The following is a 17,083-nucleotide window of genomic DNA, read 5'->3' as shown; positions in this document are numbered from 1 at the left end:
ACTAATACGAGTAATGGCTTTGCAACAAGCAGAGCCAATGGCACCTATTTGTCCATAGAAAAATGAATCAGATATCGCCGTCATACAGCCTTGTATCTTGGTAAGGGATGACCAACAATTTTGCACTTCACCAAGCTGAAAAGGTGCTAGGCCTGGCGTTGGCGCAAATGGAAATGGTGGCAACAGCTGTCGAACGTTTCCTGCTGTGACAAACATAACCATGAATGCTAAATTTAGAAACATAAGCAATGACTTTCTTGATATCGACATTATACGAGACTTTAGTAGGAGAGGACCTTATAAGGATTTGTTTTGTTTGTGTTGGCGAGGTGTCTATGGATCAACGAAATGAGATATTTATAAGTGGGAATGTGCAACAATAGAGTTATTAATATTGAAACGTTTTTATTTATAAATTTCATCACAGTTTCATGTTTTACTTTGTGAAACTGCTTTAACTTGAAAGCTACACCATCCTATCCTCATCACCAGCACCACTTATCTGAATTTCCTTAATTGCCTCAACCTCTTCCTCCTCTAACTAGTCAACAATACTAGATAAGTCCCAAACCCTTTCCTCCTTGACTATCAATTCAGCCACTCTCCTAGGAAGAGGAGTATCAATCTGACCAGCAAAACTCAGACGTTCTTTCCCAAGCCCTGGCACCCATTTATCCCTCCAAATATCCACTGATTCCCCATTCATAATCTGTCATTGGAGTTCATTAACAAGAAAAAATTTCCCTTCAATCAGACTACTCTAACTCCATGAAGCATGACCACCCTTTCTAGCTTCCATCAATCCACTATTAGGAAAATATATACCTTTTAAAACCTTTACCTACATTGCATTAGCCTCTTGCAACATTCTACATAAATCTCTAAATCCTTAAATTTTATTCCTTCATCCAATTTAGAAAGAAGTCATATTTCTCCAATTTTTCCAATGAATGGAACCCTTCTCTTGTTGACTTCCCCACCAAAACCGACTATCTACTGAATTCATTTCACCACACAACTTTTTTGGGAACTTGAAACAAAACATAAGATAGGTTGGCACAACACTCACGACAGCTTTAATTAGAGTATCCTTTCCTCCAACAGATAAAGTCATTAGCTTCTAATTCTTCATCTTTGCTATCATTTTATCCTTAATCACATCAAGCACTTGACTTTTAGGTCTTCCCATAAAGCTGGCACTCCCAAATAGGTCTTCCAACTAGCTTTTGAACCGCTCTGAAGCATTGGAACTGAACAACAAATTGGATTTATCAAAATTTATCCTTTGCATTGAAGCTGCACAAACCTCCTCCAATGAGATGATCATAATTTATGAGTGTTGATAAGTTAAATTAAAAAAGGGGTTGAAAAGTCAAAAATGGTGGGAGGTGCAATTGGCACCGAAAGAAAAAAAAATAGTTGGCAAGTTGTTTAAAGTTGAAAGGGATAATTGCAATTTTGGTCCCTAATTTTTTAGGCCATTTGCAAGTTAGTCCCTGAACTTCAACTATAAATAGGCCTAACCATTTCTCATTTCAACCATCCCAACCAATCTTTCTCTCTTAGTTTTCTCTCTTCTCCCATTTGAGAATTCTTAAGGAATTCTATTTATTTGTAATACTTTGAAGATAGTAAAGTTATCATCTGGTGTTAGTGCCCGAGGACGTAGGTATAATTTACCGAACCTCGTTAAAACTCTTGTGTTCTTTCTTGTCCTATTTTTCTTTCAATATTTGAGGGTATAATAGTAGTATTTAATTGTGCTATTAAATTACTATAGAAGGGATATTCTGTCTAAGGAAAGACTTGGTATTTAAGAGATCCATGTGATCCACCTCTCTTTCCTGGGAATTGAACTTTGTGTGATTTTTTAGTACAATAATTTACACGCTTCCGACCCTATTGGAACAACAAGTGGTATCAAGAGCCGAAGGTTAATCGTAGTATGCTCTGTGGTTGCAGTTTAAACTGATCTTCCACATCAGAAAAGATTTCCTTAGGTATATATTGAAAGATTATGGAGAAAACGGTCGGTGTAGGAGCTTCAACATCGTCCATGTGGACAAGACCGACAATTGCAAATGCAAGACTGGCCGTGGAGATCTTTGATGGCACGGGCCATTTTGGTATGTGGCAAAGTGAGGTTCTAGATGCCCTTTTTCAGCAGGGTCTAGACATTGCCATTGATGAAGAGAAACCAGATGATGTACAGGAGAAAGATTGGAAGGCGATCAATCGGTTGGCATGTGGCACAATTCGATCATGCCTTTCTCGAGAACAGAGGTATGCTTTTTCAAAGGAGACTTCTGCAAATAAGTTGTGGGTGGCACTTGAAGAAAAATTTTTGAAGAAAAACAGTCAAAATAAGCTCCACTTGAAGAAAAGACTGTTTCGCTTCACATACGTCCCAAGTACCACAATGAATGATCACATCACCAAATTTAATCAGTTAGTCACTGATTTGCTGAATATGGATGAGACATTCAAAGATGAAGATTTGGCTTTGATGCTGTTGGGGTCACTTCCTGAGGAGTTTGAGTTCCTAAAAACTACTCTACTTCATGGCAGGAGTGATATATCTCTGAGCGAAGTCTGTGCGGCCTTATACAGTTATGAACAGAGAAAGAAGGACAAACAGAAAAACTCAATCAGAGATACAGAAGCTTTAGTAGTCCGAGGTCGTTCATACACTCGGAAGAAAACTCAAAAGGGGAGATCAAAGTCAAAGTCCAGACTCGGGAAAGATGAATGTGCTTTTTGTCATGAGAAAGGCCACTGGAAGAAAAATTGTCCAAAGCTGAAGAATAAGGGAAAAGCTGTTGTAGATGCTTGTGTTGCAAAGCATGATACTAGTGACTCTGAACTATCACTGGTTGCATCATCATCGTCGTTCCATTCAGATGAGTGGATATTGGATTCGGGTTGTACCTATCATATGTCCCCTAACCGGGAGTGGTTCTCTGATTTAGTAGAACTAAATGGAGGAGTTGTTTATATGGGCAATGACAATGCCTGTAAAACTGTTGGGATAGGTTCAATCCAATTAAAGAATCAAGATGGATCAACCAGAGTTCTGACTGATGTTCGGTACGTGCCCAGTTTGAAGAAAAATCTCATCTCATTGGGAGCCTTGGAATCCAATGGTTCAGTTGTTACTATGAGAGATGGGATTTTGAAAGTGACATCTGGCGCACTTGTGATATTGAAGGGCATCAGGAAAAATAACTTGTATTACTACCAAGGTAGTACAGTTATTGGAGCAGTCGCTGCAGCTTCCGGTAACAAAGACTTGGACTCAATGCAGTTGTGGCATATGAAGTTGGGACATGCCAGCGAAAAATCCTTGCAAATTCTGGCAAAGCAAGGATTGTTGAAAGGTGCAAAGGCTTGCAAATTAAAATTTTGTGAGCATTGTGTTCTGGGAAAGCAAAAGAGAGTGAAATTCGGCACTGCTATCCATAATACAAAAGGTATTTTGGAATATATTCACTCAGATGTGTGGGGGCCTTCCAAAACACCTTCGTTGGGAGGAAAACACTACTTTGTTACTTTTGTTGATGACTTTTCCAGAAGAGTTTGGGTGTATACCATGAAAACTAAAGATGAAGTGCTTGGAGTTTTTCTTAAATGGAAAACTATGATCGAAAACCAGACTGGCAAGAAAATCAAGCGGCTTAGGACGGACAATGGAGGGGAATATAAAAGTGATCCGTTCTTCGATGTGTGCCAAGAGTATGGTATTGTTCGACACTTCACAGTTAGGGATACACCACAACAGAATGGAGTGGCAGAGCGTATGAATCGAACATTGCTGGAGAAAGTTCGATGTATGTTGTCCAATGCTGGGTTGGGCAAGCAATTTTGGGCTGAGGCTGTGACATACGCTGGCCATCTTGTTAATCGTTTGCCATCATCTGCATTAGAAAGAAAAACTCCTATGGAGGTATGGTCTGGAAAACCGGCTACATATTATGATTCCTTACATGTGTTTGGATCCACTGCATATTACCATGTGAAGGAGTCAAAGTTAGATCCGAGGGCAAAGAAAGCTCTCTTTATGGGAATCACTTCTGGAGTGAAGGGATTTCGTCTTTGGTGCTTAAGCACAAAGAAAATGATCTGTAGCAGAGATGTTACCTTTGATGAATCTACCACATTGAAAAAGATAGCAGATAAAGATATTCAGACGAGCAATACTCCACAGCAGGTGGAGTGTACTCCAAAACAGGTGGAGTTTGAGCAGATGGGGATTTGCCCAGTTAATAAGTCTAATTCTCCAGCCACAATGGAGGAATTAGAGGTTGAAGAGGTTCTGACCCAAGAACCACTAAGTACACCAGAACCAGTTGCAGTTGCAAGGCCACGGAGAGAAATTCGTAAACCTGCTCGATTTACTGATATGGTGGCCTACGCCCTTCCCGTTGTTGATGATATTCCTATCACTTATCAAGAAGCAATGCAAAGCTTAGAAAGTGATAAATGGAAAAGCGCCATGGATGAAGAAATGCAGTCTCTCCGGAAGAACAATACTTGGGAGTTGGCGCAATTACCGAAAGGTAAAAGGGCAATCGGATGCAAGTGGGTATTCGCAAAGAAAGATGGATCTCCTAGCAAGAAGGATATTCGCTACAAGGCAAGATTGGTAGCTAAAGGCTACGCTCAGAAGGAGGGAATTGACTACAATGATGTATTTTCCCCTGTTGTGAAGCATTCCTCCATTAGAATTTTGTTGGCCTTGGTAGCACAGTTGAATTTGGAGCTAGCTCAACTTGATGTTAAGACGGCTTTCTTGCATGGTGAGTTAGAAGAGGAGATCTATATGACTCAGCCAGAAGGATACACAGATGCTGGTGGTAGAAATTGGGTTTGTAAGCTTAACAAATCGCTATATGGATTGAAGCAATCCCCGAGGCAGTGGTACAAGCGATTTGATAGCTTTATGAGAAGGCAGAAGTACACAAGAAGCAAATATGACAATTGTGTGTATTTGCAGAAGCTGCATGACGGATCTTTCATTTATCTACTCTTGTATGTTGATGATATGTTAATCGCTTCGAAGAGCCAAAATGAGATAGATAAGCTGAAGGCTCAGTTGAATCAAGAGTTCGAGATGAAAGATCTAGGTGAGGCCAAGAAGATTCTCGGCATGGAGATAAGTAGAGATAGACAGAGAGGCAAGCTTTGTTTGAATCAGAAGCAATATCTGAAAAAGGTATTACAATGTTTTGGTGTAAATGAAAACACAAAACATGTAAGTACCCCACTTGCTTCTCATTTGAAACTTAGTGCTCAATTATCTCCGAAGACTGAAGATGAAAGAGAATATATGGCGAAAGTCCCATATGCTAATGCAGTTGGGAGTTTGATGTATGCGATGGTGTGTACGAGGCCTGACATTTCACAAGCTATTGGAGTTGTGAGCAGGTATATGCATGATCCTGGAAAAGGACATTGGCAAGCTGTGAAATGGATTCTACGGTATCTTCGAAAAACCGTAGATGTTGGTTTAATTTTTGAACAGGATGAAGCACTTGGTCAGTTTGTAGTTGGATATGTTGATTCCGACTTTGCTGGTGATTTAGATAAACGTCGTTCAACTACGGGGTATCTGTTTACTCTTGCGAAAGCCCCAGTGAGTTGGAAGTCTACCTTACAGTCTACAGTAGCTGTGTCTACTACAGAGGCAGAATATATGGCAGTTACAGAAGCTGTTAAGGAGGCTATTTGGCTTAATGGATTATTGAAAGACTTGGGAGTTGTTCAAAGTCACATTAGTCTATATTGTGACAGTCAGAGCGCTATTCATTTAGCGAAAAATCAAGTCTATCATTCAAGAACCAAGCATATCGACGTAAGATATCACTTTGTGCGGGAAGTCTTTGAAAAAGGAAAAATTCTACTTGAGAAGATTCCGACAACAGATAATCCCGCAGATATGATGACCAAGGTGGTAACAACAATCAAGTTTAATCATTGTTTGAACTTGATTAACATCCTGAGAATTTGAGCACCTTTAGGTGTATGGCGCTCGAGAGCGCATTTGGAGGCACTACAAAAGATAGCTTTATCGAATTTGGGGAGTTGAAGGAAGTGTGTGAAGATGTGATTATCCTAATCAAATCTTCAAGGTGGAGATTGTTGATAAGTTAAATTAAAAAAGGGGTTGAAAAGTCAAAAATGGTGGGAGGTGCAATTGGCACCGAAAGAAAAAAAAATAGTTGGCAAGTTGTTTAAAGTTGAAAGGGATAATTGCAATTTTGGTCCCTAATTTTTTAGGCCATTTGCAAGTTAGTCCCTGAACTTCAACTATAAATAGGCCTAACCATTTCTCATTTCAACCATCCCAACCAATCTTTCTCTCTTAGTTTTCTCTCTTCTCCCATTTGAGAATTCTTAAGGAATTCTATTTATTTGTAATACTTTGAAGATAGTAAAGTTATCATCTGGTGTTAGTGCCCGAGGACGTAGGTATAATTTACCGAACCTCGTTAAAACTCTTGTGTTCTTTCTTGTCCTATTTTTCTTTCAATATTTGAGGGTATAATAGTAGTATTTAATTGTGCTATTAAATTACTATAGAAGGGATATTCTGTCTAAGGAAAGACTTGGTATTTAAGAGATCCATGTGATCCACCTCTCTTTCCTGGGAATTGAACTTTGTGTGATTTTTTAGTACAATAATTTACACGCTTCCGACCCTATTGGAACAACAATGAGTACATGGAGAATGGGACACTCAAGAATCATCTATATGGCTCAAGTCATCCAGGCTTGAGTTGGAGACAGAGGCTCGAGATAAGCATTGGATCAGCCAAAGGACTTCACTATCTTCATATCGGTTCAACACAGTCAGTAATTGACCGCGATGTCAAGTCTGCTAACATACTACTCGACATGAATTTCATGGCTAAAGTTGCTGATTTCGGTGTATCAAAGACCAGTCCAGATACTGATCGGACACATGTGAGTACGACGGTGAAAGGAAGCTTTGGATATCTCGACCCGGAATACTTGACAACGCAAAAACTAACACAGAAATCATGTTCAATCCTTCGGGGTAGTTTTGCTTGAAGTCCTTTGCGGAAGGCTAGTTATTGATCCATCCCTTTCGAGAGAAAAGGTGAAATTTAGAACTATGCTAAAGTTGTTGATTTCAGTCTTTCATAATTTAATTCTACTCATAAAAATTTTATTTTGATTCTATGCAAAAATTTAGAACAACAAATAAATATTATTGTTAATGCACAAATAAGTGGTTTATGAAAATTGAGCTAAAATAAAATTTTCATATTTACAATTAAATTAAATCAAAATTCATATATAATAATGATATTGTTGGGAGTAGACTTAGGTCATCCGGCTTAATCCTGAAGACCTACTTGAAATAGGTAAGAATTTAGAAAAAAAAAATATAAGGTTCGAATAGTGGATTTGGGCAAATAAAAAATAGACTTGCTTAAAATAGAGGTCGGGCTTAAATTTTAACATTTAACGTTCGAGTCCAACCTAACATGTTTTTATACTTTTGTAATATTTTTTTTTCATAATTATGTAATTTATGTCACATAAAATTAAATATGTAATAATGTAATACCATGTAAACATTAAAAACTATGTTAAGTTGTAAAAAAATAATATTTTAATAAAAGAAAAAGACAGCTAAAATTTAAATTAAAAGTAATATATATCTTTTTTTTTTAAAAATACGAGCGGACCTAAAATAAGCTTAGATTAATCATTTACAAATATGAGGAGTTTATGCAAAATTTTGAGTCTATATTTAGAACCGAGCCGAATTTGAATAAATATAGTGTATTAATATCATATATATATATAAAGGCCCGGCAGTATGAGAAACTGATTAATTACAAAAATAGGCATTTGTTACAGTGTTCTGACGGTGCCGTTTGACATATTGGTAGCACCAGATTGAAATGTGATGACCTAAAGTATTCAAAGACCTAATATATAAATTTCTCATTTAGATGTCTACTGAAATAAGGTTTCAAGAGTGCCGCGACCTCCTTGTTTATTATTTTCTTTTATTCCCCTTTAACACTAAAAGTAGAGAGACCTCCTACCAATTAGTTCAAAAAAAAACTTAACAAAAAGAAAGTAGTTTTCTTTTGCTCACGTTGTATCTAGAAACTATAAATTTAACTAATAATTATAATTTATACATAATAAGATTTTTCTAAAGCTTTTATAATTATAATTTTATATCGTGCCAGTAAATCAAATTGATAACAAGGAGGGTTTACAAAACAATTAAACCCTTAAATCATTTTTCAGTAGCCAATCAAAACGGGTAATTTACATATCAGGTCCTTAAATATTTTAGATCGTCACATTTCAGTCTGGTGCTGCCAATATATCAGGTGGCACGATGGAAAACTGTAGTAAATGCCTATTTTCGTAATTAATCTATTTCTCATACCATTTTCATAATTAATTATTTTTTAATATTAATTGGGTAAAAACACTGAAAAAGTGTTTTTGAAAATTTTGATGGTGTTCTTGTGAAGATAAAATGTCTATTTTAAACTAAACTCGTACATGAGCTGAGTTACCCATCCAAATCCGAAGGCCCACCGAAATTTGGAAGAGTAAAAATATTAGAGTCTATTTTGCCAATTTGTCTTTTCACCATGACAGAGTCGGGAATATGACCCCCAAACATCACAGTGCACAAGATCAAAAGGGTAAGCAGCCAATGTACTAATACATAAAAATACAGACTTTGGATTCTCAAATATGGAAACATTTCCTGAAAACAAAGATAACCCAGAGATGATGATTCAGTGGAATATTTGAGTTCGAAACTAGAATTCAAATTACAATTTATTTGCTTCATTGCTATATAAAAAGACCACACAAGATTTAAGAAAACAATAACATCAGCTGGTCTGAAACAGACACTGAAACTCAACTAAGACTGAGGTTTTTCACTGTCGACTCCGCAGTCATTGAACAATGGTGATAATCTTGATGCCAAGCTTTCCTTTGCTGGAGGAGAAACTCCATTCTTACCAATGATGGATTCCAGCACTGAGTTTGCAAGTAGTTTATTCTCTATCACTGCTTTCCCACCTTCTGGTACTGAGCTATCTTTGGAGAACCCAATCTGTATTTGTTTTAGAGCAATGAAATTGACCCATGTTAGTAATTTGGACTGTTGATCAATTAGGCAATTCAGAATTTCCATTTTTGTTTAGAAAAGGTATTTGGACATACAGTCAAGGAACCTTGGCCTGAAATAGTGAAAAGAATGGAAGAGCCAGGTGGGAAGTTTTCATCCTTGAAGACTTCAATGAATTGTTCAATGGCTTTTGCTTCTGCATCAGTGTAGATTCCAAGAGATTTCCAAATAGCAACGCAATTCTCTGATACTTTCTCAGAGTATTGTTGACCCGTTAATGGCAATATCATTGTCACCCGTACGAACTTCTCAAAATCACCTACATACATATACATCACCCCCCATTCTCAAATATTAGTGCTATATAAAGTGTCTTTGTACTCAAATTCAATTGTTTTTTAAATCAAGAACATCGGTTTGCTAGTTAGATCAATCTAATCAATTCGATTAAAAAACCATCAAACATTAAAACAATTTTAAAAATCTCAATTCAATTGATTTTTAACCGGTTCAATCGGTCTATACCAATTTCAAGTCTATCAGTTCAAAATCCTTCTCCAGATTGATACCTCTGTCGGTTCTCGACTCAAAATGAACAACTTAAAAAGAAAAAAAGAGCTTAATTGCACCAACCACCCAAATAACTCGACTAAATTTTAAATTGGTTTTAAACTTTAAAAATATTCCAATTAAATCTTTAAATTAAAATATATCATTTTAATCAAATATTTTGATTAATCTAATCATTAGCTTTGACATTAAATACCAGCTTGAAACTTGAATTTAATGTGTTTAAAAATATTTATTAACTTATAGATGTTAAAAAAAAAGGAATTGCATTATATCTAAACTTGCATTGACTTAAAACACAGTTATTATATGATGCAATTGTGGTTATAATTTTATTTTAATATGCACAATTTATCTGCTTAAAATAATAATTATAACTATATCATATAGTCGTATTTTAAATAATGTTCAAAGCAATTTATGTTCTTTTATGATTTTTTATTTATAGGAAAAATTGAAATTATTTAGACTATTTTATATGGAGAAGAGATTAATTTATACTAGTGTAAAACTAACATGATTTTACATCATTCCATAATTTTTTCTACAATTGATATTTTAACAATCTAACAATCATATTTCAAGTTCTATTTTTGTAGATCATGCATTTTAAGTTTGGGGTAAAAATTTTTTTTACTATTTATTTTAAGTAAAAAAATTCAACCGTTAAATATAGATTAATATAAACAATATTTTAGAACAAAACGATTGACATATTAGATCGATTCGAAATTTTACATGCATGACAAATATAATTATATTGATAAATTTACCGGTTTTAATGATACCTATAGTAAAATATCCATATCTAATATTTATGTGTCATTTTGTATAATATTGAATAGAATAATCTTAAATATATATTATGGTACTTATTTCCTTATTAAAAGTCAAACTTGTTAAAATTTTTTAAATTAAGTTTTTAATTTTAAGGATTGTAATTTATGAAATGTGCTTAATTTTTAGATTTTACGAGCGAATTAAAAATTAGACACGAGTTTTAAGAATAAACGACGTCATATTAAATTTACTTGTGAAGTTTATTTTACTCGATGTATAGAATAACAGCTCTTAAATTAATATATAAATATTAAAGAAAAATATAAAATTTTAATAAGGTAAATATATATTTTGGTACTTTAGCTTAGTTTTTAGGGTTCAAATTGGTATCTAATGTTTTTTTTGTCTAATTAGGTACTTGAACTTGACTTCAAGGTTCAATTTGGTACTTAAAGTTTATTTTGATTCAATTAAGTGCCTAAACTTGGTTTTTTTTTTCGAAATTAATACTTAATTATTTGAACCGAGTTGAACTATGAAGCTAAGGTAAGGTACCTAATTGGACCCAAGAAAAAATTAGGTACCAAATTAAACATTGAGGTCAAATTTAAATACCTAATTGAAGAAAAAATCTTAGGTACCCATTTGAATTTTTTAAGTCAAATCCAGGTACCAAAACGAATATTTATCCATTTTAATAACAAATAACTGCTTCTTTGAAGGACAGTGCATTTTTCCATGATTAATGGTGATAGTGAAATTAAATATTATAGTAATAATATAGGGTAAGATATAAAAAAAGAAGCTAACGTATCGCGGTGGAAGCAAAACTCGTCCAAAAGGCGCTAAGTCTCGTCCTTTTCTAACTTTCTGGTCTTAATTCTCACCCGCTCTTTGTGAATTTACTTTCTTTTTAAAGAACTTAAATTCTGGACAAAATGTTTTGAAATTGTAGATCAACTTGAAATTTGATTCAAAGTTTAGTGATGTGTGAAATTGATGAAGAATGAGCAAACATAATCAATGCATTCCTTCCATTTCCCTCACATTTTAGGAAAATAATTCTTCTCAGTTTTTTTTTAGCACAAATTTCGATAAACAAAATTTTCTTTTACCTTTTCCCATCAGCCAAACACAAAACAACAAATAAACAAAACGTAAGAAAAATTTTGGAAATTACCTGTAACGACGTCTCTGAAAAACTCAACGGATTCCGTTAACTCCACCGCGCTCTTACCCTTCCACTTAACGCCGAGGCAATTCACGGCGCTATCTTCCAGGTAAACTCCAATTGCGGTGAACTTTATGAACTTCCCTTGGATTTCCAATCCTCTCTCCCCTGGTGCACGTTAGCATTGACCCATTAACATGAGCAAAAAACAAATGAAGCAATCAAACGGCTCCCGAAAACAGAATGCGCGGAATACTAACCTGCGCCACCAAGGAACAGAGTTTTGGTGGAACCAGGAGGCTTCACCGTCGGAGGGAACGTAAAGTTCTCCACCTGGAGTTCGGTGACGGACGGTGACGTAGACATTTTCCGGTAGCTGATCTTCTTTATTTTTGTTTTTAAGGGGTGGGAAATGGGAGCGAAACGGTGCGTTTTATATAGCCTCTGTGTGTGGTGGTAGGTAGGGAAATACTTGGCGAGGATCGGAGTAGATATAGCACGTGAGTGGTCACGTGGAAGCTCAACCACCGGTTTTAGGCCTAATTAACGTTGTATTTTAGGTGCACCGTACAACTAAGTCAAAATTAGTAATACTAAACCAATAAATTATTCTTATTAAATCATCATTCGATAATTTTATTTTGATGAGTTTTATTATTTAATTTTCAACTATTAAATATATATTAATATAAATAATATTTCATAAAATTCAATTTCACAAATTGAAATTTCTAAAAATGAATCAAATGCTATGTCGGTGTATTTTTATGAAAAAAATTAATGAATGAACTTAATGAACATATATTAATGCTTATGGTATTAGTAATTGTTGATTAAATATTCATTAAATGCTTGGGTAAATTACATTAATAATTATTTAAATATTAGCATTTTTTTTGTCATTCAAATATAAAAAACATGTCACAATTTAATTTGATAACCCAGATATGGTCAAAGCCTTGACTAAAGGATTCAGATATCACAATGCTTAAGAGGGTCCAGCAAGTTTTGAGATCTGAAGGAGCAAATTTTGAGATCTGAAGGACAATGGTAGATTAGGTATATACCTAGAGAAGACAACACAATTACAGATCGTTTGGCTAAGCTGGATTTAGTCTTTGATTTTGTTCCTAATGAAGTTTTAGGGATTCTACAATAAGACAAAATGAGGGGAGCTTTTGAACAATTAATTTGATGTAATTTTATTGTTTTATTTATCGCTATATAGAGAGAGAAGAAAATGATTATATAAAACTGTGATTTCACGTTATCCTTATCCCTTTCTAATAAGAGGATGACAAATTAGATTTTTTACTCCTAATTTTTACCATTTTTAGCTGAAATTGATTTTTTCAGAGGAAAAGGCTAAAAATTAGGAGGAAGATTTTGATTTGTCATTCTCCTATTAAGAAGGGATAAAATTGACGTGAAATCACAATTTCATGCAATCTCTTTTCTATATATATATATAAACTTTCTCAATTTAGTTACTAGAGTTAGGTTGATGGATCAATGGCAACATGTAAAATGGATAGGAGGAGCTATGATTGTAGGGGCATTCAACCATGACATATGGTAATATTATAAAAATTGTTACTAAAGTCAAGACTGTATTAGTTAAGTGTTTTTGTTATTAAAATTGTTATGAATCATGATTTAAAATGAATAATTTGAAAAAAAAGGTGAATATTATAAAAATGGATGTTTTAAAAGTTTTTACATAAGCTTTATTGTTCACTTTTTCCCTCAATTTTATTTTATTTTTAGTTTTTACTTTTAAAAGTTATACGATAACATTCTATTTCTTTAAAATTTTCATTTTAAATTTAACTATATAATATTTGGCATGTCTTTAGTGATTAAATTAATAGTTTTAATAATGAAAGGACATAATTGATATAACATTAATAGTTTAGAGATGTAATTAGAATGTTTTAAAATTTAAAAACTAATTTAAAATGAGGGTCATAGTTTAGGGATGTCTAGTGAATTATCCCTATATATATATGGTTTTTTCTTTTCTTCATTTGAAGTTGTGATTCTTTGGGTACTTCTTAGTTCTATTAATATTTATTGATTTTACTTTTTGAACGAAATTTTGGGGGTTTCTTGCTTTTTATAAATTTTAATAGTTATTAACCCTTTGAATTATCGTGTCACATCATTCTCTTAACGGAGATTTATGAACAAGGGATCAAAATATAAAATTTGATAATATTAATGATTATTATATAATTTTTAAAAATTGAGTCATCGAAATGTAAATTTAACAAAGTTAAGGGACTAGTGTTGTTTAGTGTTTATTATTTTAGGTTTATTGTGAATTGAAATATGTTTGGAATGAAGGGACATCCAACCATTACTATTGCTCTTTTGTGACAAATGGACATTTGTTAGCAAATGAGTTTGATGTTAATTGATGCTTTTGAATTTTTGTGGATGATTTATGTTGTTGTCGACATCACATCTGCATTCGACCTAGACTTTATTATGGTTAGGTCAACTGGGTTGGATATAGAATTTTAAATTTGTTTTTTAGGTTTCGATTTAGTCCTAGTTTAAGTCCGGTTCATATTAATAATTTTAGATTTGAGCTCGACTCGGTCTGATCGTAATAATATTTTTTAGATTATTTTTATAAAAAATAGATTTTAAAAATACAATATATCAAATACATTAAAAATATTAAAATAAATGTTTCTCAACAAATTAAAAAAGAGTAAACTACAAAAATAGTCACTTTTGTTTGCCTCAGATTACATTTTAGTCACTTATGTTTGAAATGCTACATTTTAGTCACCTACGTTATTGTTCTATTATGAAGTGGTCATCCTACCGTTAAAATTTGTTATCTCTGTAACGATAGTCCTACGTGGCAGTCCAAATGGGTTTTAAATGCCAACTTGGATGTTCAGTTGTTGGATGAAAATATGTTTTTAATTAAATAAATTGAATTTGGACTGCCAGATTGGACATCCAAGTTGGCATTTAAAACTTATTTGGACTGTCACATAAGACCGCTGTTAGGAAGGTAACGGAGTTTAATGGTAAGTGACTAAAACGTAACATTTTAAACATAAGTGACTAAAATGTAATCTGAAACAAATAAAAATGACTACTTTTGTAGTTTACCTAAATTAAAAATACAAATATATATAGGCATGTGATTTGAGCTGAGCCCATGTCAAAATTTTACCTAAGGCCTGGCTCGTTTAAAAAACAATTGCCAAACTCTTAACCTAATTTTGACAACAACAAAAAAGTTCAACCCCAATGTAAGAAAAGTTACCGAATACGAACCTCAACAAATGATATTTAAACCGTTTCAGAATTTCAAGAAAGACATTCGACTATATCTGTTCATTAGGGAAGGAGGATATGATGGCTAGACAATCGAGCTTGTCTTATAAAAATGGCACTTTGTTTCTAAACAATCAAGTAGCTGTTGCTCTCAGAAGGCTGAGCTTCGGCGAATCGTTATCGATCATTGGTGACACTTTCAGAATGAACCAATCGACGTATGGCTCCGGTGAACTCAGTCCTTTAACTCGAGTTCAGCAAATGGCACGCCGCAACAAGAACGGTAGCACGAATGTCTCTCACAAGGCTCAAGGAGATGTGGAGAATAATAAATGGAGTGATCATGTGGATGCATGATAAGAACAGATTGCCGAGCAGTGTTCTCTTTTGCTGCTTCTTGCACAACATTCTTATGGTTATGGTAAACAATACGTCATTGTCCCATAATCACAACACCGGCCATCACCGGCAAAATTCCAAGTCTTCCGGCGATGTGGTAAGGCATGCCATGGTAACCGAGACCGACAGCAATGGATCGAATCCCGGGACAGAAGTTTCCCTTCTAACAGCTTATCTGTTTTCAGTTTTATTATATGGCATTCTTATTTCAATTGAATTATTATCTATTAATTCAAAAGATTTTTTTTATATTAAAATTATTGGTAAAAATATTTTTAAAAAGATTATAAAAATATTTTTTAAAATTTTTTAATATTAAATGAATAGTCAATTCAAGTCAATGAGTTGGGTAAAGAAAAAAAAATTTAAACTGAAATTCTATCCGACCATACAATAGATTTACTAATAAGGACGAAGTTAGAAATTTTGTTTAGAAAAGGCTGAGATAAGATTATAAAATTGAGGGGTCAAAGTTAAAAAATTTAGTAAAAATATTTAAAATGAAATTATTAATTTTTGAAAAATACTAAAATTATAACATTTCTCCATTTTCTTAGATATTTCATTCACATTCCCAATATCTTAATCAACTCGAGGAATACATTAGGGGGTATTAGGTATGAATAAGATAGGAAATTAATTTATGGGACTTCAAAGTTTGGAAAAATTAGACATTTCAATTTTGATTATTTTAGTGCAATGAAATAGATAAAAGTATCATAGAGGCCCTTGTATTCAAAGTAAGATTGCATTTCATCTTTTCTATTTAAAAAATGGGTAAATTAGTCCCTGTACGTTAAATCAAAGAGTAAATTGGTCATTTTGTTGAAAATTTCATCCGTTTCTATTACTAAAGTTTAGTCTTTGTATATTAGAATGAGGCATACGTGAGAAAGTTACGTATAACTGTTTGATTATTTTGTCAGCAACACTAAGTTTAAACAGTAAGAATGGATAAATTTTTTAATAGAAAAGACTAATTTACTCTTTAATCTAACGATTAGGGACTAATTTATTCAGTTTTTAGTAAACGGAGTAAAATACAATATAAGGTCTGAAGTAGAAATTGAGTTTTTTTGGGGGGGTTTATGTCGCTTTTGGCAGCTAACTTCGGTAGTGCGTGGTGGTAGGTTCAAATTGCCTATCCAAAGGGGCAACCTAATGGACCTTTGAATTTGACCCAGTGAGCAGCACAAGCTTCACAATATTTGCAAATTTCAAGTCAATATTTCTAAGTCATATTCAAAGTTCTAATTTTTCTAAGTATGTAATGAAATCATCAATTGGAGAAAAAATTTTGTGTAATTCATTTAAATGTTATTAATGATAACTAATAATTAGTAAATTGCATCTCGATTGAGTCTTAATTCGGTTGGTATGAACATTATTATTAATACAGAAAGATGTAGGTTCGAGTGCTATGAATTAACACCGAGCATGTTACCAAACTTAAATTGAGTGCATTATGAAGTCCTCTCTCTCTAGTTTTTTTTTAATTCTTTATTGATATTTATATGAATTAGCTAACCTAACCACCACTGCCCACTGGTCTAGTTTCTATATTGTGCTTACCATTTTTCTTTATATGTTAAATTTCAAAGAAATTTGAAGGCTGGGGAGCATGGCTGCTAATAATTTGTTCATACTTTCATTGTCAATTCTATAACAAGTTTCTTTGTTCAAACCTCACAAAAATTAAGCCATCTAACTTGAATTTAAATTAA

General features: G+C 33.6%; 2 protein-coding genes across 2 annotated transcripts; one reads left to right on the top strand and one right to left on the bottom strand.

Moving 5' to 3' along the window:
* Positions 1-6,720: 6,720 nt before the first annotated feature.
* LOC121225465 (probable receptor-like protein kinase At2g39360) lies at positions 6,721-7,071 on the top strand. Its single transcript, XM_041109783.1, has one exon. The coding sequence runs from the start codon at positions 6,721-6,723 to the stop codon at positions 7,069-7,071; it is 351 nt and encodes a 116-aa protein (XP_040965717.1).
* A 1,648-nt stretch (positions 7,072-8,719) lies between these two features.
* Positions 8,720-12,265, bottom strand: LOC107886193 (chalcone--flavonone isomerase-like). The gene is made up of 4 exons (XM_016810061.2): positions 11,921-12,265; positions 11,670-11,828; positions 9,235-9,458; positions 8,720-9,124 (listed from the first exon to the last, which is right to left on the bottom strand). The coding sequence occupies exons 1-4, from the start codon at positions 12,024-12,026 to the stop codon at positions 8,930-8,932; spliced, it is 684 nt and encodes a 227-aa protein (XP_016665550.1). The 5' UTR covers positions 12,027-12,265; the 3' UTR covers positions 8,720-8,929.
* Between the last annotated feature and the right edge of the window lie 4,818 nt (positions 12,266-17,083).

This window comes from Gossypium hirsutum, chromosome D13 (assembly GCF_007990345.1).
Source record: "Gossypium hirsutum isolate 1008001.06 chromosome D13, Gossypium_hirsutum_v2.1, whole genome shotgun sequence".
Classification (NCBI taxonomy): domain Eukaryota; kingdom Viridiplantae; phylum Streptophyta; class Magnoliopsida; order Malvales; family Malvaceae; genus Gossypium; species Gossypium hirsutum.
The sequence above is the reverse complement of the archived record's forward strand: the minus strand, read 5'-3'. Positions and strand labels throughout refer to the sequence as shown.